Source organism: Artemia sp. Qi Xiang Cuo, chromosome 12 (assembly GCF_049724085.1).
Source record: "Artemia sp. Qi Xiang Cuo chromosome 12, ASM4972408v1, whole genome shotgun sequence".
Classification (NCBI taxonomy): Eukaryota; Metazoa; Arthropoda; class Branchiopoda; order Anostraca; family Artemiidae; genus Artemia; species Artemia sp. Qi Xiang Cuo.
The window spans coordinates 17,709,167-17,734,109 of NC_142805.1; the positions used below are offsets into that span (position 1 = coordinate 17,709,167).

At 36.7% G+C, this 24,943-nt stretch overlaps 1 protein-coding gene across 1 annotated transcript in view; it reads left to right on the forward strand.

The window, feature by feature from the left end:
* Positions 1-901: 901 nt before the first annotated feature.
* Positions 902-24,943, forward strand: part of LOC148945855 (uncharacterized) — a 30,828-nt gene continuing 6,786 nt past the window's right edge. Inside the window, exons 1-2 of the mRNA XM_089097529.1 lie at positions 902-942; positions 13,889-14,057. Of these exons, the coding sequence (XP_088953655.1) occupies positions 922-942; positions 13,889-14,057 (190 nt within the window). The 5' untranslated portion in view covers positions 902-921. The remainder of the gene's footprint in view (positions 943-13,888; positions 14,058-24,943) is intronic.

Genomic DNA, 24,943 nt, shown 5'->3' on the forward strand with positions numbered 1-24,943 from the left:
TTCTACAACATCGCTATCTTTAAAAATTTTATATGCCCCCGGGTCATAACCTACAACCCTTGTCCTGAGGGCTCTGAGGAGGTTATCATCCGGAAAGACATAATTTCTGAAACTTTTAACTACGTTGAACAAAATGGCTACCTAAAAATTTTGATTGGATGTGCTTGGGGAAAAGATCGACGTGACAGGGAGGTTAGTTGCTCTCTAATCACTTTTGACTATTAAAAAGGGCAATGAAGTTCCTACAACAAAACTTTCTATAAAAGGCTAATATGCTCCCAGGGCATAACTTACAACCCCTGCCCTGAGGGCTGTAGGGGCATTGTCCTCCTCAATAGCATAATTTATATCTGAAAATCAACTATGTAGAACAAAATGGCTATCTAAAAAATTTGGTTTCAATGTGTTTGGGGAAATGGTGGGGATGGAAGGGTGTTAGTTGCCATCCAATCACTTTTGATCCTTAAAAAGGGAACTAGAACTCTCAATTTCCAATCGAATGAGCCCTCTCCAAAGTTTCTGTGACAACCGCTTCCATACAAAGTGCCTCTGGGAAAAAAATAAATAATAAAACATTGGACCCATATTGCCTTTACTATAGGCAACGCTATAATGTTGCCTCTGATATTACTTTATTAATTTTGACTCACTTGCTGTCTTGCCTCTTATGGGTTAACAAGGCTATTCTTTTCAACTGCAATATTAAGTTCCTTCTGAAAATTTATTTACATTAAGGTTTCAAAATTGACCAAACAAATCTGCTGTGAAAATTAGAAATTCTTGTTCTAAAAATGCACACAGTGAGTCTTAAAAGCTCTCATTTAGTTTCTTAGTGCTATCTGACCTTCAGACATATTAAATCATAGATGGCTACATCTGAGCAGGAAATTCGAATTAAATGCATGCCGACTTGGAAACAAAATGAATTTATCTCTTGCGAAGGTACACAACTTTCGGGTTTAACCTTTATCTTCCTTGTCAGTAAAATATCAATTAAGAATATATTTTACCTTAAATTAGTCCTTTAAAATTGAAAAATCTGTCGAAATTCTGTACTAGGCTAGGATACAAATTACTTTCCAGACAAAGTTCCTTTGATAGTTTAAAAAGAGTGGTAGTAAATCAAACTTTGGTATGTAGGCAAAGTTCTAGTATTTAGAAACTAAAGTTTTTTTAAGGATAAAGGTTAGATTTGCCTTTCCCTAAGAATCAACTGCTAGCTGGTCAAATTTGGTTAAATTCTACTTTAGCTGCTTTTGGCTCTCTTGGAAAAGAGTTAGGGGTAAAATTCTACTTTAGTTACTTTTACCTATCTTGGAAAGGGGTGAGGTTAGGAAAATGAAACTTTCAGGGATGGGTCTACAGGCTAAAATATGTCCTGGGAAGTATTTTGAAGTACTTATCTCCTTTCCTTCTCCCTCTAGAGGATCCTGAAATTTGCCTACATGACAAGTCTATACCTATTGAAATTTTGACAAAACAACATTTTACCTTAATTTTCAGTTATAAGATTCTTTTTCTCTGGCTTTAGTACTGAAAATGCAATTCCTGTTATTTGAGTACTATTCTAAGACATATCAATGTTAATTTTAATAATTTATGAAGTGTATTTGCATATCTTTAAAACTCTATAAATGAGGATTGAGCAAAGTTGCAAGGCTGAAAACAATTTTGTTGAGCTTCATTTTAAGCATAAGATCCATTTTACAAGGTTTCACTTTTATAACACACAGATTTTTAAAGGTCAGGACCCTCTAGAGGGAGGAGTGGAGCTAGGTGCTTCCCGGGACATACTTTAGCCTGTAGATCTATCCCTGAAAGTTTCATTTTCCTAACAAAACTCCTTTCCAAGATAGCCAAAAGTAGCTAAAGTAGAATTTTACCGAGTTAGGTTAGGAAAATGAAACTTTCAGAGATGAGTCTACAGGCTAAATTATGTCCCAGGAAGGTAATTTAAAGTACCTATCTCCACCAAATTTTTTATCAAACTTCAGGACCCTCTAGAGAGAGAAGGCTCTCTCTAGTGGGTCCTGAAATATGCCAAGATAACTACTGTGTCATTGAAATTTGCCAAGAAAACCTACTGTGTCATTGGCGCTTTACTGAAAACCAATTTTATGACAAATATTTTCTTTTGTACTTAACATTGAAAATAAACATTAAAATTATAGTAACATTTTGAACTGATGATCTTTCAGCAGTTAATATCATTATACATCAAATATTCAGTTTAATTTATTAGCTCTTTTAAAAGTTGTTAAAGACAAATATAGTTTCCCTACAAGCAATTTAGATACTGCCTCCTTTCCTAACTGTAAATAAATACCAAAAGATTACTGCATCATTGGCACTTAACTGAAAATGGATTATATTACAAATATTTTCTTTTCCAGTTCTTACAGTATTGAAAATAAAAAGTCAATTACAGTGAAATAAATTCTTGGAACTGATGGATCTTTCAACAATTAATATCATTATAGGCCTACATCAAGTATTCAATTTGCTGTTGTTTATACTTTCCAAGACTGGTCAAGATGCATATAGTTTTCAGTAAAGCACCAATGATGCAGTAGGTTTTAGACTTTTACAGTAAGAGAAGGAGGTCATACCCAAACTCTTGTTTGTAGTGATTTTTGTTTGTTTCAAGCTTGATATGCATATTCAATTGAAGTTTCACTTGTTTTAAGATTTATTTATTAATTTACATTAATATCTATTGTATGTCTGTTTGCATAGATTGTTTATTTTATTTCTGTTTGCTTTAAGTTTCATTTATACTTCAATAGGAAAATATTTTTTTTGTTTTAAGCTTGATATTCATATTCAATCTAAGCATTACTTGCTTTAAGATCTATTTATTCATTTATATTATTACTTGTTGTATGTTTTTGCTATGATTGGTTATTTAATATCTGTTCGTTTTGGGTTTCATTTATTCTTTAATAGTAATTTCTGGACGTTTTGAGTCTGAATTTTAAAAGCTATTTGTATCTGCTGAGCTTAAGTTTAAAATGGCCTTTACTTTTCTTTGAAAAAACTGATTTTTTGGAAAGTTTTTTTTAATTAATTTTTGTTCGTTTTTGATTACAAAAAATTTCAAGTTTTTAAAAATTCCTTATTTCAAAATCAAACTTAAAAAAAAAAATCACATATTCATCAAAGTATCAAAACTTATATCAAAGTAACAATATCAAATTGAAAAAATGGGTTTGTGTCAACTTTTGAGTTTTTATTATCTGATATTTGAACTATTTTTAAGAAAATTGCTATCTCAAAATTTTTATCAGATGGGTTTGGGGAAAAAGGGCGTGGGGGAACTAGATTAAGCTTTGGTCTGTTTTGACTATTAAAAAGTGAACTAGAACTTTCTATTTTCAATCAAATGAGCCCTCTCTGAAGTTTATACGAGAATCCTTTATATAAGAACCATATATATACCCAGAGTAAAACTTACAATGCCTATCCCTGGGCCCTGGGGTCTTGTGTTGACCCTTTGGTTTTAATATCTGATGATTGAACTATTTTTAACAAAATGGTCTCCTGAAATTTTTATTGGATGGGTTTATCCATCTGATACACCCAAAGGTGTAGAGGGCAGGAGGGGCTAGTTGCCCTCTGATCTTTTTTCACTCTGAGAAAATGAACTACTACTTTTAATTTCCATTCAAATGAATCCTCTCTGAAGTTTATACATGCATACCTTCCATAAGAACTATATAGTCCCCCAGAGCAATACTTAAAACACCTGCCCTGGCCCTGGGGGGGGGGGGTGTCAACACTGGAGTTTTTCTTATCTGACCTTTAAACTATTTTAAACAAAATAACCATACGTAAAGGAGTTTTTCTCATATGATCTTTGGACTATTTTTAACAAAATGGCTACCTCAAATTTTTTATCAGATGTATTTGGGGAAAAAGGGCTTGGGGGGCCAGTTGCCCTCTTATCACTTTTGACTCTTAAAATGGACACTAGAACTCTTGATTTCCAATCAAATGTGCCCCATTTAAAGTTTATATGACAACCACTTCTATAAGAAGTGCCTCTGGGAAAAAAAATAAATAGAGTGTGGAGGGAGGCTTGCTGCCCTCCAATCACTTTTGTCCTTACAAAGTGAATTACAACTTTCAATTCCCAATAAAATGAGCCCTGTAGGAATTTTATACAAGCATCCCTTCCATAACAACCATATATGCCCCCAGGGCATAACTTACAATGCCTACCCTGGCCCTGGAGGGGCTGTGTTGACACCAGAGTTTTTTGTTATCAGAACTTTGAACTATTTTTAACAAAATTTCTATCTCAAAGTATTATCTGGTGCATTTAGGGCATGGAGGAGGGGGCTAGTTGCCCTCCAATCTCTTTTGACTCTTAAAAAGTTAACAGGAACTTTCAAATCAAATGAGATCTCTCTGAAGTTTATACAAGCATCCCTTCCATAAGAACTATATATGCCACTAGAGCAGTACTCATAATGCCTGCTTCTGGGCCCTGGCGGGTTCTGTTGACACAGGAATTTTTCTTATCTGACTTTTGAACAATTTTTACTGAAATGGCTATTATACAAATTTTATTGAGGGCTTTGGGAAAAAAGGACGTGTGTGTGTGTGTGGGGGGGGGGGGGGAGTTGTCCTTGGATATCTTTTGACTCTTAAAAATTTAACTAGAACCTTCAATTTCCAATCAAATGAGCCCCCTCTGAAGGTTATGGGGGCGTTTTTTTTTTCTAAATTTTGAACAATTTACAAAACACTGGCTATCTCAAAATTTGTAGTGGACAGGTTTGGGAAAAAAAAGAGCATGGAGGGGGGGGCTAGTTTAACTCTCCTGACTCTTAAAAAGTGAACTAGCACTTTCAATTTCCAATCAAATGAGCCCTCTATGAAGTTTATACAAGCATCCCTTTCATAAGAACCATACATGCCCTTAGGGCATAACTTAGAATGCCTTCCCCTGTGCCCTGGGGGGTTCTATTGACACCGTATTTTTTCTTATCCAGCCTTTGAACTATTTTTAACAAGATGTCTGTCTCAAAGTATTATCTGGTGCATTTAGGGCATGGAGGAGGGGGGCTAGTTGCCCTCCAATCTCTTTTTACTCTTAAAAAGTTAACAGGAACTTTCAAATCAAATGAGATCTCTCTGAAGTTTATACAAGCATCCCTTCCATAAGAACTATATATGCCACAAGAGCAGTACTCATAATGCCTGCTTCCGGGCCCTGGCGGGTTCTGTTGACACAGGAATTTTTCTTATCTGACTTTTGAACAATTTTTACTGAAATGGCTATTATAAAAATTTTATTGAGGGCTTGGGGAAAAAAGGACGTGTGTGTGGGGGGGGGGGGGATAGGTGCCCTTGGATATCTTTTGACTCTTAAAAATTGAACTAGAACTTTCAATTTCCAATCAAATGAGCCCCCTCTGAAGGTTATGGGGGCGTTTTTGTTATCTAATTTTTGAACAATTTACAAAACACTGGCTATCTCAAAATTTGTAGTGGACAGGTTTGGGGGAAAAAAGAGCCTGGAGGGGGGGGCTAGTTCAACTCTCTTGACTCTTAAAAAGTGAACTAGCACTTTCAATTTCCAATCAAATGAGCCCTCTATAAATTTTATACAAGCATCCCTTTCATAAGAACCACACATGGCCTTACGGCATAACTTAGAATGCCTTCCCCTGTGCCCTGGGGGGTTCTACTAACACCGGATTTTTTCTTATCCGACCTTTGAACTATTTTTAAAAAGATATCTGTCTCAAAATTTTCATCAGTGGGTTTTTTAAAATGACGGCGGGGGGGGGTGCTAGCTGCCCTCGGATCACTTTTGACTAATAAAAAGTGAGCTCAAACTTTTACTATACAATTAAATGAGCCCTCTCTGAAGTTTGTACGAGCATCCCTTTCATACGAACAATGTATGCCCCAGGACATAACTTACAATGCCTGCCCCCGGGCCCTGGGGGGTTGTGACAACACCTGAGTTTTTTCTATCTGACTTTTGAGAAATTTTTATCTTAATTGCTATTCCAAAATATTTATTGGATGCATTTTAGGAAAAAGGGGCATGGGCGGGGGGGGGGAGGCTAGTTGCCCTCCAATCTCATTTGACTCTAAAAAACTTAACTAGAACTTTCAATTTCCAATCAAATGAGCCCTCTATGAAGTTTATACATGCATCCCTTTCATAAGAACCTTACACGCCCTTAGGGCATAACTTAGAACGCCTTGACCTGTTCCCTGGGGGGTTCTATTAACACTGGATTTTTTCTTATCCAACCTTTGAACTATTTTTAACAAGATGTTTGTCTCAAAGTTTTCATCAGATGGGTTTTGAAAAAGAAGGCGTGGGAGGGGGGCTAGCTGCCCTTGCATCTCTTTTAACTTTTTAAAAAGTGAGCTCAAACTTTCAATATCCAATCAAATGAGCCCTGTCTGAAGTTTATACGAGCATCCCTTTCATACAAACAATATATGCCCCAGGGCATAAATTACAACGCCTTCCCCCAGGCCCTGGGGGGTTGTGACGACACCTGAGTTTTTGCTGTCTGACTTTTGAGAAATTTTAACTTAATTGCTATTTAAAAATTTTATTGGATATATTTGGGGAAAAACAGGCGTGGGGGGGCTTTTTGCCCTCTAATCTCTTTTGACTCTAAACAACTTAACTAGAACTTTCAATTTCCAATCAAATGAGCCATCTCTGAATTTTTACAAGTATCCCTTCAATAAGAACCATATATCCCCCCAGGGCATAACTTACAACACCTGCCCTTGGGACCTGGGGTGCTGTGTTTACTCCTGAGTTTTTCTTATATGGGCTTTGAACTATTTAAAAAAAACTATCTCAAAGTTCTTCTTGGATGGGTTTGTGTTTGGGGAAATGGTGGGCAGGAAAGGGTGTCAGTTGCCTTAGAATCATTTTTGACTATTAAAAAGGGAACTAGCCATTTAAATTTCCAATTGAATGAGCCCTTTCTGATGTTTCTACAACAACGTTGTCTATACAAAACCTTATATGCCCCCAGGCCATAACTTACAACCCTTGCCCTGAGGGATGTGGGGGAGTTGTCATCCTCAAAGACCTAATTTCCATAACTTAAAACTACGTTTAATAAAATGGCTGTCTCAAAATTTTGATTAGATGTGTTTGGGGAAAAGGTGGGCGTGAGAGGGGGGTTAGTTGCCCTCAAATCACTTTCGACTATTAAAAAGGGCTTTGAATTTCCAATCAAATGAGCCTTTTTGAACTTTCTACAACAATGCCTTCTATAAAAAACCATATATGCCCCCAGGGTATAACTTAAAACCCTTGCCCTGAGGGTTGTGTGGAAGTGTCCTCCTCAAAAACATATTTTCTATCTGGAAATCAACTACGCTGAACAAAATGGCTATCTCAAAATTTTGATTGGATGTTTTTGGGGGAATGATGGGCGTGGGGAGGATAGTTACCCTCCAATCACTTTTGACTATTAAAAAGGGCACTAGCCCTTTGAATTTCCAATCGAATAAGCCTGTTTTGAAGTTTCTACAACAACGCTTTCTATAAAAACCTTATATGGCCCCAGGGCATAACTCAAACCCTTGCTCTGAGGGTTGTGGGGGAGTGTCCTCCTCAAAAATATATTTTCTATCTGGAAGTCAACTATGCTGAACAAAATGGCTATCTCAAAATTTTGATTGGATGTGTTTGGGGGAATGATGGGCTTGGGAGGGGGGGGGGGCTAGTTGCTCTCAAATCACTCGACTATTAAAAAAGGCTCTAGAACTCTCGATTTCTAATCGAATGAGCTCCCTTTGAAGTTTCTACGACGACCCCTTCCATATGAATTGCCTCTGGGAAAAAATAAACAAATAATAATAATAAAACATTGGAGTCGTATGGCCTTTACTATAGGCAACGCTATAGCATTGCCTCTGATCTGAACCCAAATAAATCAGTTGAACAAGATGGCATTTATCCTTGACTTCTCAAAGATGCACATGCTGAATTGTCTCTTCCTTTTATCCAGCTTTTCCAGAAGCCTCTAGATTTAATGTGTATACCTGCAGAATGAAAATTAGCACATATTACCCCAGTGCACAAAGGTGGTAACAGAGATGAGGCAGTAAACTATAGACCAATTAGTATCACCTCTGCTGCAGGAAAAATACTTGAAAAGTGGGCGTGAGAGAGGGGTTAGTTGCTCTCTAATCACTTTTGACTATTAAAAAGGGCAATGAGCCCTTTTTGAACTTCCTACAACAAAGCTTTCTATAAAAAGCTTATATGCTCCCAGGGCATAAGTTACAACCCTTGCCCTGAGGGCTGTAGGGGCAGTGTCCTCCTCAAAAACATAATTTGTATCTGGAAATCAACTATGTAGAACAAAATGGCTATCTCAAAAATTTTGATTCGATGTGTTTGGAGAAATAGTGGGGATGGAAGGGGTGTTAGTTGCCTTTCCAATCACTTTTTACCCTTAAAAAGGGCACTAGAACTCTCAATTTTCAATCGAATGAGCCCCTCCAAAGTTTATGTGACGACCCCTTCCATACAAAGTGCCTCTGGGAAAAAAATAAATAATAAAGCATTGGAGCCATATGGCCTTTACTATAGGCAACGCTATAGCATTGCCTCTGATATTACTTTATTGATTTTGACTTTAATTTTGATTTTGACTCACTTGCTATCTTGCCTCTTATGGGTTAACAAGGCTATTCTTTTAAACTGCAATATTAAGTTCCTTCAGAAAATTTATTTACATTAAGGTTTCAAAATTGACCAAACAAATCTGCTGTGAAAATTAGAAATCCTTGTTCTAAAGATGCACACAGTGAGTCTTAAAAGCTCTCATTTGGTTTCTTAGTGCTATTTAACCTTCAGACATACTAAACTATAGATGGCTACATCTGAGCAAGAAATTTGAATTAAATGCATGCTGACTTGGAAACAAAATCAATTTATTCCTTGTGAAAACATTTCTTAAAAATCTGAACCCAAATAAGTCAGTTGGACCAGATGGCATTTATCCTTGACTTCTCAAAGATGCACATGCTGAATTGTCTCTTCCTTTTACCCAGCTTATCCAGAAGCCTCTAGATTTAAAGTGTATACCTGTAGAATGAAAGTTAATACATATTACGTCAGTGCACAAAGGTGGTAACAGAGATGAGGCAGTTAGCTACAGACCAATCAATATCATCTCTGCTGCAGGAAAAATACTTGAAAACATAGTCAACTCTGCAGTCATTCAACATTTGACACAAAAATGGGCTGTTGTCCCTGTGCCAGCATGGTTTCCATTCTCCTTGATCAGTTGAAACCAACCTTATTGATGCATATGAATATGTTACCAAACTTATGGACAAGCGTCTCCCAGTTGACATGATTTTGCTGGACTTTGAAAAAGCATGTGATAAGGTGTGTCACAGGCAACTGCATATTAAGCTTGAAGCTATTGGTATTTATACAGAAAACTATTGACTGGGTGATGCTTTTTCTTAGTAATAAAAAACAAGCAGTTAAAGCGTTTGGGGAAAATGGACAATCATTTCTCTCTGATGTTGCAGAAGTGAGAAGTTGAGTACCCCAAGGCACAGTCCTGGGCCCAACTTTATTTAATCTTCATTAATGATGGACCTTGTAACATCAAAATAAAGTAAGCCTTTATGCAGACTATTCAAAAGTAATTGGTTCAGTTGAAAGTTCAGGAAAAATAGAAACCATTCAAGCAGACTTGGACTCATTTACTCACTGGTCAAGGACTTGGAAGCTGAAGTTCAATGTCCAGAAATGCAAGGTTATCCACTTTGGTAATAAAAACTCAAGACACTAGTACTCAATTGAGTCAATTGACAAAACAATGCAACCTGTTGCCAGTAGTCATGTTAAACATGATCTGGGTCTATTAGTTGATGAACAGCTAAAGTTTAGGTTGCATGCCCAGACTAGGGCAGCAAAGGCTAGTCATACTCTTGGTATGTTTAAGAGAACTTTCAGTAGTCATTCACCCTCAGCTGTTTCAAAGCTCTATAAAGGTTTAATTCAACCTAAACTAGAGTTTGGCATCACAGGGAAAACTTTATCCAACAATGATGTGACATACTCATGTGATCATGTCTATATTAGATTAGTATCAACATATCTTAAAGATCTGAAGCCATGTTGAGTGGAAGTGAGTATATTGTTAGCTTCAAAGTGCTGAATTAGAGCTCTGTTGACAAATCTCTCAAGCACCTTTTCAGATGCAGAAGTGAGGCTGATGGGAAGGTAATTTTCTGTATGATATTTGGGGCCTTTTTTGTGGTTTGGTGTGATATAGGATGTTTTCCAATCTGATGGTAGGTCTCCATTTTGTAGGGACAGCTGGCAGAGTCTACACAGGGGAGAGCTGAGAACATTTCGGCACTCCTTGAGAAGTCTTGAGTGTATCCCATCTGATCCCTTGAACTTGTTTACATCAAGTTTATCAAGGCTAGCAAAGACCATTTCTTCAGTAATTGACATTTTTGGCATTGGACCAGACATTGAATATGATGGTGCTACAGGGATAGTTGGACAAGATGGGATGGTGAAACAAAGAAGCAGTCAGCTGGCTAACAAATTTACTTAGTTGTAGACCCTAAAACGTGTGGCTCTTAGCCACAGATAGTGATAAAGTCTTCACAACACCTTGCCAATCTCTGAGTCATCTGCTTTATGGATCTGTCCTTTGGCCTACATTTTCAACAATGCAAAGCTAGTTGGTGTTGTTGGTGAAGATAGCATACCTCAATCGAACCTCAGAAGCCAACCTCGATCCAATACAGATAAGAGTAATTTTTGGCTTCTATCCCCTTGATATATCAAAATGAATTTCTCTTCACTGTATTCATAGCAATCTGTAGTACCAGTATACCTTGTATGACAGCCCAAAGTCAACTAAAATCTTGCTTGATTTTTATTCTAGATTGAATCTAGAATAAGAATAAAAATAGCAACAAAGGGCAATCAAGAGATTTTAAAATCTCTTGATTGCCCTTTACAACCAGGTTCTAAAGCTAATGCTAACCATGGCCTGCTGATGAGAACTATTCTCAGTTGATCATGTGTCTTTTTTCTGAATAACACAAGGCACTAGTTTAAAAGATTTTCAACCAAGTCTTTCTTTCCTATGATTCCATCAAAATCCACTGTTCTGCAATTTCAGTAAAAGTCTTATGCTATTCTTACCTATTTAATACAAAACAATACTAATATTCTCTAATTTTCTCTGATTAATTATTTAGGTTTTATTTTTGTTCAAAACTTAACTTCAATCATCACATCTAAGATGTTTCCCACAAATACTACAAGAAAATGAAAAGACTGCAAAGGTTACTACCCCCCCCCCCGAAATTTATCAGTAGAGCACCTTGTTCAAATTCAGCATGAGTTACATTAGGCCTCAAATTGACTCTGGTCTTATAGGTTGTTGAGCATGTGGGATAATTCACCTCCAAATAATGAAGCTGTTACCCAAAATAATATAATTTGACCAATTTTTAGCTTTAGGGTATCAACTAACACTAATTTTCTGCTGAATAAGAGTGACCTAACCACAGTTAAAGACAGAACATTCATGTTCTTTTTTTTCCTTTTTTCTATATGTTTTACTCTACTATTTACTTTTTTGGTATTAGTGGGTTATAAATAAAATAATGATAATTCAGTACATGAAAGATTAAACAACCCATCTAGTTTCAGATGCTTGGCTCATTTTGCAAATAATCACATAGCATATCCAGTTCCTTCTAATTCTATTGCTCCACTTACCTGCTTAATCTGTCTTGGACCTGCTACCTTCTCCAGATAAATGCATATGTTTACCCTGCTCCTAGTCCCCAATGCATATTCCCCAGACACACATTGGCTGCTGGAAGATGCTCTTGACCCCATTAGTGAAAAATCCCCCAACAATATACCTTTTTTTCCCAAAATTCTAGCTTCAAATATACTACAGGATTCATGTGAATGCTATGGTGTAGACTTCCGTGTTTTTCCTTCCAAAACTTGAACTCCATCTTTTTTCTTCTTCCTAGCCATAATCCAGGTTATACAAGATGACAAATGAAACTATTGATCACTGCCTATATAGACAAGATCAACCAAAAATGCAAAACAGGCTAGAGTCTCATAAGCTAACACCTATAACCCAAAGTTCAAAAGATCAATTTCTTTCAAAGGTTGTTCACCCCTGCCCCCCCCGTTACTTCACTGTAAGAAGAGCAGAGATAGGAAGAGGGATAAATAGCATTAACAAGAAAGCTTGGCACAGAAGAAGCTATATGTGGACTATTGACCAAACTGGCCTCTTTCTTTTGAAAAGGATTTATCTTTTCTATGTATCTTATATGTATAGAGAGGAGGAATTCCTAGGGAGGAAGAATGTCAAGAGCTCAATGCTCTTTTTGGTTCTCAAAACGCACCCAAGGCAACATAAAAACAAACTTCCCAGTTTTTTCGTTACTGACACTTCCTTCATGTCTACCAAAATATCACCTGATTCTAAGAGATCTTTGCCAGATTTTTGAGGAGAGAAATGAAATCACTGGAGGGCCGCCTCCCTGTTGAGTCGACACGCATCTGGTTTACTACAAATCTGGTTTTGTTGGTTGTATTTCTCCTAACGGAAAAAAAAATAGAAATTTAATCCAAGAGTATACTTTTTTTTGTTGGAGATGTTATAATTTGCTTCAATGCAAGGTCTTTATGAAACATCTCTAATTCAAGTTTTTGTGTATCTTCCATAAAAAGGCAAATATTTGGATTTTTTCAGTGATGAGGGAGGAATTCTTCCTAAAAATTTATCTATCCTTTTGAAGTATGTCTCTGTAAATTAAAAATAATAAATAGATACAAGTCTGAAGGTTATATTGTTATAAGATTCATTATAAAGGCTTTATTATAGCAATTAGTAAATCTTTGTCTGTACATCATTAGTTACATGTAACACATCTAACAATAGTGTCAGTGGTGGTGGTGATTTCATTTATGTTCCTTTCTTTTGGTGAGTGATATTCTGCACTATCTTTTGGTATCCATACTATTTAACATACTCCCCTCCCCTAGAAAGCAACCCATGTGTGTAATATCAGGTGAAGGTGGCTGGAGTATTTGGCCATCTTGCCTAATCTACTTCTCTTCAAAGTATTATTACTCCACCTTGCTGGAACTTGATGTTTGGTTGAAGATTATCCAACTGTGTAACGAAAATAATAATATTTCTGTTCAATGCCTCAGCATGTTTTTAAAGCTTGATGAACACAAAATAAATATGAAGCTAAAAAATTATATAATAAATAAAAGATTATTTAAGTCAAATTCTGACTTAAAATAACTAAGTCCAATAACTAACGTCCCACTGTCCTAAGTCAATTATGCTTCTTTTAAGCAATAATGTGGAATATATTTATTGGCCAAGTCAAGGGGCAGGTCAAGGGGTGCGGTACGCCTAAATTTCCCGAATTTTTTGTCATCTAATTTTCAAATATAAAAAAAAAAATCATTTTTCTATATATGCCAACCTCTCTGCCCCACTGTCCTAGTTTTGCTTTTGATTTTTGGCAGAATAAATAAATGTTGTTTTGCTGGAGCTGTTTAATGCATTTTATTGCTAGTTTTTGTTTTGTTTTTTATGTGTTTTTTTTTTTCATTTAATCTTTCTGTATGTTCAAGAATAATCCCACTGCTAACTTTTCTTTAATATAAACTTTAGTTGTCATTTATAATTTTGATCCTTTAATTTTTACAAGAGAACCTCTGCAAAAAAATATATTTCATCTTTATCAATGAATGGCAAAGAAGGATAATTGAAAATCCTACCAAAAATTCTAAACTTTTCTAATAGTAGCATTACCATTATTGTTATTCATTTTATCATCATTTTTTTAGAATCCTTGGTACTGGGGTCCTTTGCCGAGGGAAAAGGCCGAGGCAATCCTGGCAAATGAACCTGATGGATCTTTCCTGCTTCGTGATAGCTCAGATATTCACCACATTTTCACAATATCTCTGAAATGTAATGGTCAGATAAGGCATACTAGAATCAAGCAATTTCAAGGTGAATGAACTAGCTTTTTTTTGGTTACAGTTGTTAGAGATGTTACTAAATACCATTGCTAGCACTTTCGTGAAACTTTAGTAGGGTATAAACGAGCATGATTGGGATAAGAAGCTAGTAATTCATAGGCAAGCTAGTACTTCTGTGAAACTTTAAAAGAGTATAAGTGAGCATGATTAGGATAGGAAGTAAGCACTTCTTAGGAAAATTAACACTTCTGTGAAACTTCGAAAGTGTCTAAGCGAGCATGATTAGGATAGGAAGCTAGCACTTCTATGAAACTTTATAAGTGTCTAAGCAAGCTTGATTAGGATAGGAAGCCATCACTTCTTAGGAAAGCTAGGCACTTGGAAAGCTAGTATTTCCGTGAAACGTTAATAGTGGCTTTAGAGCGAAGGGACTTTTTTGTCATAGTCTTATTTTATTTAAGTTTCAGTTATTTTTAACTTTTATTTTTACGTATAATTTAATCTTACATTTCTAACTAAAATAGAAAATAATTATTTGCCTGCTTCACTAAGTCCAGATTTGCTAAAAAAAAAAAAACTGTGATTTAGTCATTAAGATTTATGACTGTGATTTAAGAATAATCATATGCTATAGATGTATGTGTTGAAAGTTGACCTAATGAGCACAAAGGTTCTCTGGCTCTGTTTTTTTTTGTAAATTTGCCTGTAAATGAAATGATACTCCCAGAAAAAAGTCATTAGCGCACAATGTCGAAATTTGGTGGTAGATTAAGGATTAAGGGATTCTATAGGAGGGGGGGGGGGGCTAAAATGTAAAACAAATAAACTGTCAGTGTCTTCTCTTGATTTCGAAATATTGTTTATATTTTTGGTATTTTCATCAAAAAATACTCTTTTTTTGGTATTTTTATTGAATCAATCAAAAGAAAACAAAACTGTCCCATTCTTAGATTATGGAAACAACAATTTGCTTGCTCCCCGACTTTTTGTTTTCAGCACCACTTCTTGTGGGGAGATTAAATATAAAAAAACAAGTTTTTTCAACTGAAAGTAAGGACCAAAAATTAAAACTTAAGACGAACAGAAATTATTACGTATGCGAGGGGGGTCCCCCTCGTCAATACCTCGCTCTTTACGCTAAAGTTCGAATTTTGTCCCAATTCTTTAAGAATGACTCCTGAATCACAAAGACCGTTTGATTAGAATAAATAGCCCTTTTAAAGTACTAAAAAAAACTTTAGCGTAAAGAGCATGGTATTGTCGGGGGGGGGGGCCTCATATACATAATAATTTCTGTTCGCTTTAAGTTTTAATGTTGCTCCTTACTTTCAGTTGGGAAAACTTGTTTTTTATTTAATATCCGATTGTTTTTAAAGAATGCTGGGAAATCCGGCTCCCTCTCCATGACGAATTTCCTTCCCCTATGAAAAACTAATCCATGGAAAAATCCTCCCAAGTTTGGTGATGTTTTTGATGTTTTGGGGATGTTTCCCTCCTTTTTCAAAAACTGGGCAAATCTTCTCATGTTCATAACTTTTGATGGGTACCATTAAATTTGATGATTTTTTAATATTTTGAATAAGCATCAAAATTCGGTTCTTTTGATGTATCCATTGTTATTAAGACGTTTTCTTAGAGTTTCGGTTACTATTGAGCCGCATCGCTCCTTACTTACAGTTCTTTACCACAAACTGTTTGATATGCTTCGAATGCACTCAGAGCAAAAAATAGTTGCTAAAGTATTTTTGTAGGTAGGAGCGAAACTGTTTCTCTTGCTGTAGCAGTCAGCTGAATGATATTCAATGCTGGTTAAGAAAACTTTGGAAGGCAGGGCTCGAAGCAGTTTTTTTAAGTTAAAAATGGCTGCATTTATTCAGTACTGCCTTATTTTACACCAGATCTCTAGGTAGGAATTGTTTTTAGATTAACGCTTATTGAGCGTTTTTCATTAAGAAAAGCTCTTGTAATGAGAAAAATTTCAGTTGCCCAATTGTCTTCAAAGTCCTGTGGACATGGCCAATCATAAATCTTTGAAAACCTTTTATTTGTGGTCTCCAAATGGCTCATAGAAATTCATAGACTATTTGAATTACCCTTTATTCCATGACTATTGCCATAAGATAGATGGATGGATGATAGTCTATCTATCAACGAGTGAAATGCCATCAGTTTTATACAATTCTAGCAAAGACTAATGCCAGATTTGCCTCTCACTCAGACTATTTGTCTTGGCTTTTTCTCCAATTAGTCATAGCTTGATGGCAACTTGATTTGAATTTGAAAATCAACTGACTCGGTTCCCCGACTTGAGGTTTGAGGACTTGCAAAAAAGTGAATGCTTTGAATTCCGTACCCTGAGTACCCATACCCTGAAATACCATGAATTCCCATTCTCATTTTACGCCAGTACGCTTTTCCCTTCAGAGGTTTGAGACCGTTCATCTCACTTAATATGGTGCTTGATCTCTTGACCAAAAGACTTTTCATCTTTGAATGTCCATGCTTAACAAGTTTAAAAATTTTGCCAAAAAAAAGGCAACTCATTTTTCTGATGTATGCGCTTTTTAAGACGCTGGGAGAAAATGCTTCATCTGTCCCTCTATACTGCTTTCACTTTTCAGCTCAATTATTCTTGCTTAGATGGCTTTGTTACACTTCTCCTCTAGAAGCCATCCAAGCTCTTCGGTTCGGTGACTTCTTCTGCCTTTGATATATACCAAAAATCATGATATACGAGCGCCACTATAATAACTTCCATTGGCAAAAATTTTTGATTTATGAATTAACCGTGTTCTTTGCTGAGTTTAATTAAAGTGCCAAAATAAAAGTTGTCATAATTCAAAATTATAAGATTAAAAAAAAAGTTAAATTGGATGTAACACAGTGAAGAATGTGGCGACACAAAGTATCATCAGTACTCCTCTCCTCCCGTCGGGAATATAACATTAGAAATTGATAGAATTAAAAAAAAAAAATAGCGATAAAATTTTTAAGGGTTGGTGCTGCTTTGCCTCTAAAACGAAAATACCAATAATAAAATTACCAAAATATTAGATAAACTACCAAAATCTGAACTCGAACCGAATATTTTTTTTTTTCGTTCGCATTAAGCAAACGTATAGCAAATTGCTACTATTTATTCTGCTGTATTCTTCATATTCTTAGCAAAAAATAAGGTTATAAGTCGCAAGTCACAAGTCGCAAATGGAAGTCTTCTGGGTCTCTCCTGTAGAGGTCGAGAAGTTGTGAACTGAGCTGCATCCGCTGCTGTCGATCTTGCACTTGAAGATTTCGAGGCACCCATCTGGCAGACACTTTGGAGAAATGAAGATGGTCGTGAAGAATGTTGAAAACGCTCCCTTCAGAAATGCCAACTTCGGTTGCAACTTCTTTGACCTTTAAACGACGATCAGCATGACAAGGTCTTCCACACGCCGGATGACCTCCGGGGTTGTCACTTCCAAAGGTCGACCGGACCTTGGGTCGTCTTCCAGGGATTGACGGCCCCGCTTGAACTCTGCGGCCCATTTGGCGACCGTGGAATACTTGAGAGCATCTTGCTGGTGTCATTATATGTCATTGTAATAGACCACTCTGTTACGGATTATATAATAAAGCAAATTTTTCCAAATGAAGCTAGAGTGTGTCGTTAAAACTTAAAAAGAAAAAAATGATTCCTAATATGATTAATATGTATAATAAATTGAAACTTTAGCGTAAATAGCGGAGATTCAAAAAAGTGGTCGTTACCCTCATATATAGGATACTGTCTGCTTCTCAACCATTCCTCAGAGGGTATTAGACGCCCAAAATGAATTTTCAGATATCAATTTCCAAAGAGAGATCTTCGAATAAACCTCTTTCTTTGGGAGGGAAGGAGGTGTCATCCCCTCATTATCCGTGTTATACATTTACTCGAAGTATACTCCTTGGAGGTAAATCCCCTCTCCAAATTAACTTGAAGGACTTCTCGCGGAAGATTGCATAATTTGGGCGTAAAAATGTGCTGTTTGAGAAGTCAGCATCCTTCCCTCTCCACAGGGAGATATACTGCCCTTCCTCCTTGTTTAACAGTTCATTTGCTCCCATGAATTTCGTAAATAAATTAGTAATGAATTAGTCTCAAATGAACTAACTCAGTCAATTCAAGTTTTAAAATAATTGTCTATTATAATTCTTTCTTTTTTTATTGACTGTATATATATTTGGTGAAGAATGTCAACCCATGTGTCTCTGAAACTGGTAGACTTGAAATTGCTTTGTGATAGTAACAAATTCAATGAAAATAAGCAAATATGCATTTTGACCCTCCGTTTCGAAAGAAGTACATAACAAAGCTGTCAGAAGATAGGGCCTACACCCCCCCCCCCCTACTGTGCCAGGACTCTCCGATAACATTTAATTTGATTACGTAATTTTCACCAGTATCGTGCTCTTTCTTTGGGGTGTTTCTCCCATTCTCTAAAATAATGTAATTATTCTCTGGCTAAGAAATATGCACTGAATGATTTTTTTTTATTTTGGATAAAAATTTAAAACGATTTTTCTTATTCTTCTGATTGCCACAAATTTGTGTTCTTAAGTTTTTCTATTGCTATTGACAACGTTGCTCCTTACTTACGATCCATTGACCCCAAATGATTTGAAACCGTGACATTTGTGATTTATTCTAGAAGTGGCCCTATAACTGTGCAATATGGCGTTGGTTTAGATACAAATATGCTCTAAACAAAGTTATTGATTTGCCGTGTTTGCTTACCAGAGGGGATAAAAAGAGAGTCCGTCCGAATGGTACCTTTGAATAGTACTTTAAATGGTATTGAAACCCTATCCGTGTCAGGTTAGAGCGAAAGTAGGTTGTCTCCAAAGGGAGGTGGGAAGAGATCATCAAAAATAATTTAAAGGAAATCGGAACTTCATGAGAGGAAGTTGGAACTTCATGACCCCCTATCCATATGGGGCCAAAGGGAAAGCTGGTTGTCCCAAAGGGAGGTGGGAAGAGATCATCAAAAATAATTTAAAGGAAATCGGAACTTCATGAGAGGAACTCGGAACTTCATGACCCCCTATCCATATGGGGTCAAAGGGAAAGCGGGTTGTCCCCAAAGGGAAGTGGGAAGAGATCATAAAAAATAATTTAAAGGAAAGCGGAACTTCATGAGAGGAAGTCGGAACTTCATGACCCCCTATCCATATGGGGTCAAAGGGAAAGCAGGTTGTCCCCAAAGGGAGGCGGGAAGAGATCATAAAAAATAATGTAAAGGAAATTGGAACTTCATGACCCCCTATCCGTATGGGAAAACCTCAAAATTGTATGGAAAACCTTGTGGCTTTCCATACATTCTCTTCATGGTGTATGGAAAACCTCATAGTATGGGAAACCTCAAAATTGGCTATTATTTTCGAGGCAACCCCATAGCTTCAAACCTCAAATGCTGCTAGCTCATTTGGTGCTGTAAAAGAGTAAGAGTAAAGTAAAATAGTAAAAGGTAAAGAGTAAAGGGAGGTAAAGGCTGTAAAAGCTAAATGCTTATATGTGGTGTATGAAAATTCATCATAAGTGGCAAAATGTAATTTTTATGTTTTAAAGTTTATTGTTGTGTAATGTTTTCTATCCTTTTTTAATACGCGTCATATTTTCTTTTTTGTGCGATGGGCTATTATTTTATTATTTTTGGGCTATTATTTTGGAAATATTAGCTTATGTCCATAAATTCATTCGTTTAATTATATGGAAGCGATAATCATAGGCAGCGCGATAGCGCTGCCTAAGTAAAGAACGATGTGGGCATAATGTTTTTTTTCTCCATACCTGGGCACTTAGTATCGAAGGAGTTGTCGTAGAAACATTTGAAAAGGGCTCATTCGATTGCAAATTGGAGTGGTTAGTGCCCTTTTTAATAGTCAAAAGTGATTGGAGGGCAACTAGCCCCCCCCCACGCCCATCATTCCCCCAAACACATCCAATCAAAATTTTGAGATAGCCATTTTGTTAAGCGTAGTTGATTTCGAGATAGAAAATATGTTTTGAGGAGGACCCTCCCCCAAAACCCTCAGGGCAAGGGTTTTAAGTTATGCCCTGGGGGCATATTAGAACGATGTTGGCACAATGTATCATTTATTATTTTTTTCCATTAGAGCAGGGCACTTCGTATCGAAGAAGGTGTCGTAGAAACTTCGATAAGAGCTCATTCAATTGGAAATTGGAGTTGCTTGTGCCCTTTTTAATAGTCGAAAATGAATGGAAGACAACTAACACCCCCTCCATGCCCACAGTTTCCCGAAACACATTCAATTAAAATTTTTAGATAGCCATTTCGTTCAGCGTAGTTGATTTCCAGATAGAAATTATGTTTTAGAGGCGGACACTCCCCCACAGCCTTCAGGGCAATAGTTGTAAGTTATGCCCTGGAGGCATATAAGGTTTTTATAGAAGCCGTTGTCTTAGAAACTTCAAAAAAGGCTCATTCGATTGGAAATTCAAAGGGCTAGTGCCCTTTTTAATAGTCGAAAGGGATTGGAGGGCAACAAGCCCCCCCCCCCCCCCCCACCCATCATTTCCCCAAACACATCCAATCAAAATTTTGAGATAGTCATTTTATTCAACGTAGTTTTAAGTTCTGTAAATTTGGTCTTTGAGGATGACAAACCCCTCACAGCCCTCAGGGCAAGGGTTGTAAATTATGCCCTAATACTACTACTACTAACAACTCACCGCAGCACCAAGCCGCCTGTGGCAAACACAGCTACGCACGCTCCTTTTCCGCCTCAAACTATTCAAAGCCTCCCTTTTTATACTCGCCCACGAAGTTCCCATGTCCTTTACATTATTCTTTATGACGTCCTCCCACCCCGGACGATGACGACCCGCTTTCCGTTTAGCCCCAGATGGTTGGCCGAAAAGAACAATCTTCGGCAATCTGTCATCTTTCATCCGCACAACATGCCCTAACCACCTCAACCTTTCTTTCATTATAGACCTAGAGAGTGGTATTGAACCACATTTTTTGTATAGCCTATTGTTTGAAATACGGTCAGTCAGCCGGGTACCCAGAACAATCCTTAAGCAATTTCTCTGGGAAACATCTAGCAAATCTTCATCTGCTTTTCGGAGCGTCCATGCTTCAGAGCCATATTTGACCACTGTCATCACTGTAGCTTCTAAGATTCTAAATTATGCCCTGGGGGCATATAAGGTTTTTATAGAACGTGTTGTCGTAGAAATTTTAATGGATAGTGCCCTTTTTAATAGTCGAAAGTAATTGGAAGGCAACTAATACCCCTTCCACGCCCACCATTTCCCCAAACACATCCAATCAAAATTTTGAAATAGCCATTTTGTTCCACGCAGTTTTAGGTTCAGGAAATTATACCTTTGATCAGGACAATCCCCCCACAGTCTTCAGGGCAAGGGTTATTAGTTTTGCCCTGGGGGCATATAAGTTTTCATTGAAATCTTTGTCGTAGAAACTTGAAAAATGACTCATTCAATTTGAAATTCAAAGGTCTAGTGCCCTTTTAAATAGTCGAAAGTGATTTGAGGGCAACTAACCCCCCTCTCTCGCCCACCTTTTCCTAAAACACATCCAATCAACATTTGTAGATAGCCATTGTGTTCAGCGTTGCTGATTTCCAGATAGAAATTATGATTTTGAGAAGGACACTGCCCCACAGCCCTCAGGGCAAGGGTTATAAGTTATGCCCTGGGGGCATATAAGGTTTTTATAGAACGCGTTATCAAGAAACTTCAAAAAGGGCTCATTCGATTGGAAATTGAAATGGCTCGGGCCCTTTTTAATAGTCGAAACTGACTTGAATACAACTAACACCCTTTCCACGCCCACCATTCTCCACGACACATCCAGTAAAAATTTTTAGATAGCCAATTTTGTCAATTCAGTTTAAAATTTTGAAAAATAAACCTCTGAGCAGGACGTTCCTCCCACAGTTTTTGAGGCAAGGGTAGTATGTTATGGCTTAGGTGAATATAAGTTTTTATTGAAAACTTTGTTGTAAAAACTTGAAAAGGTGCTCATTCGATCGGAAATTCAGAGGGCTAGTGCCTTTTTTAATAGTCGAAAGTGATTTGAGGGCCACTAGCCCCCCCCCCCCCACTCACGCCCATTTTTCCTCAAACACATCCAATCAAAATTTTTAGATAGTCATTTTATTTAATGCAGTTGAAATTTTTGGCCATTAGGTTGTTAAGGATGACAACCCATCCCCCCCACTACCCTCGGGGCATGGGCTGTACGTTATAGCCTGGGGACAGATCAGGTTTTTATAGAAAGTAATATTGTAAAAACATCAAAAAGGGATCATTCAATTGAAAATTGAAAGGGCTAGTGCCCTTTTAATAGTCGAAAGTGATTGAAGGGCATCTAAACCCCCTCTCACGCCCATCATTTCCCCAAACACATTCAATCAAAATTTTGAGATGTCCATTTTGTTCAACGTAGTCGGAAGTTCTGGAAATTAGGTCTTTTGGGATGATAACCCCCTAAGAGCCCCCAGTACAAGGGTTGTAAGTTAAGCCCTGGGGGCATATAAGGTTTATATAGAAAGTTGTTGTAAAAATTTCAAAGAGGGCTCATTTGTTTGGATATTGAAATTGCCCTTTTTAATAGTCAAAAGTGAGTGGAGAGTAATTAACCTCCCTGTCGCGCCCACCATTCCTCCAAACACATCCAATCAAAATTTTCAGATAGCCATTTTGTTCAACGTAGTAGAAAGTTCTGGAAATTAGGTCTTTGAGAATGACACAGTTATGCCCTGGGGGCATATAAGATTTTTATTGAAAGTGTTGTCGTAGAAACTTCAAAAGGGCTCATTTGATTGGAAAATGAAAGGGCTAGTGCCGTTTTTAATAGTTGAAAGTGATTGGAGAGCGACTCTAGCCCCTCTCACGCCCACCATTTCCCCAAACACATCCAATCAAAATTTTGAGATAGCCATTTTGTTTAAGATAGTTGAAAGTTCTGGAAATTAGGTCTTAGAGGATGACAACCACACAAATAGCCCTTAGGGTAAGGGTTGTAATTTATTATAACCTTAGGGTTGGGTGTCTGTTCTTGTACAGTAAACTCCAAAAGGTTTAATTTTTTGTTGTTTTTTTCTTTTCTTTTTTGTTTAGAACTGAAGACAACTTAGCGAAGGTCCTTGTCGAAATATTTGCTTGTTTTTCGTCTTCAAGGTTTTTCCACTGGCTGACAAAATCCTCGTTTTCTCACCTTTTTGTGTTGTATTTTTCATTTATAACTTCCTTTCCTCTCTTAACTTCATATGTTTTAATTTATGCCCTGTGGGCATATAAGGTGTTTATAGAAAGCGTTGTCGTTTCAAAAATAGCTCATTTGATTAGAAATCGAAAGGCCTATGCCCTTTTTAATGGTCGAAAGTGATTGGAAGGCTTGACATTTTTATAGTAAAGATCGCTGTGGGTATAATGTTTTTTTTTTTTTTTTTTTTGTTGCTTAGACCAGGGCACTTCGTATCGAGGGAGTTGTCGTGGGGACTTCGAAAAGGGCTCATTTGATTGAAAATGGGAAGGGCTGATGCCCTTTTTAATAGTCGACAGTGATTAGAGGGCAAATAATCCCCCTCCTACGCCCACCCTCCCATTTGCCCATTAGTAGTAAGGCATCTAGTACCGCGAAATACACATGTACTTACACAAGCCTGAGGCATTGATATGCGTGTAGTTTAACCGGTACATTGGCTTGCCAGGGTCAGTCGCCTATTACTACGAACGGTACTTGCCCTACCAAACGGGTTTTCTAATGTGACACTCATTTTTTGGAGGTCAGTCGGTTAGAGAGAGCTGGCGGTTACTCCATATGGTAACTTGAGTAGTTTTTTTTTTTTTTAAACTTTACAAGGTATAATTAACTCAAGCAAAAAACCCTATAAAATGTTCATACACAGCATTCCAATTTTCATTATGTTTTAATACATTGTTTATAGTACACTAAATATTATTAAATTTTAAAAAAATGGATTCGTAAATTTTAAATTTTATCAAACTTTCATTCTTTTATTTCCCAAAAAAAAAAAAAAAAAAACGTTTTAATATTAAATTAAAATTTAAGGGGGGCTTAGCCCCTGACAAGGAACCAAACAAAAGCATTAGGATAGTAAAAACGTGTGCCTAGGGGGTAAAATGTAAATTAAAAATACACACACAACAGGTGAACTTGACCGAGCCCTCCATTTTAAAACATATTAGAGTCATAAAGTAATATAAAAGGAGCTACCTTCAAGTCATTGTAAACCTACACCCAATAAATAAGAGGTCTAAAGCTCCCCAGACTTTAGGACACAGCAGTAACAATTAACACCAAATAACAAAAGGAAATATCATTGAATAATTAATAGTGTTATAAAGACATGCAGACAGAAGCGCCACACATTCTTATTCACAAAAGAATTAACGCATAGAAAAAACAAATAAAACCCATTACTTAAAATACATTGAAATTGGCGTTATATAATTAAAATGTTTTTGCCCGTGAAAATACCCATGAAAAAAAAAAAAACAGACGCAAGATAAATTTGAAAAATAAAAAAAAAACCCGTAAATTTAGACGAAATATATATAAAAATAATCAAAAATGCATGAATTATAAAATTTAATATACTAAAAGCAAATGAAAAGCACACATATAAATTTCTTAATCCAAAGCGCACATCAGGAAGCAATAGTAGGTGAACCAACTTAAACGAATTGCAAGCCCCATATTGACAGCCGCGAGAATAAATAAATAACTTCACCATGGGTAAGAAGAGGAAAACACCCCTGTTTATGAAAATTTCCAAAACAAGAGTTCTAGCAAATATACCCCTTCTTGTCTCGTGACTGGAGAGCTAAACTGTAGCTTTGGTAACAATTTTTAAACAATCAAGAATGATAATGAAACA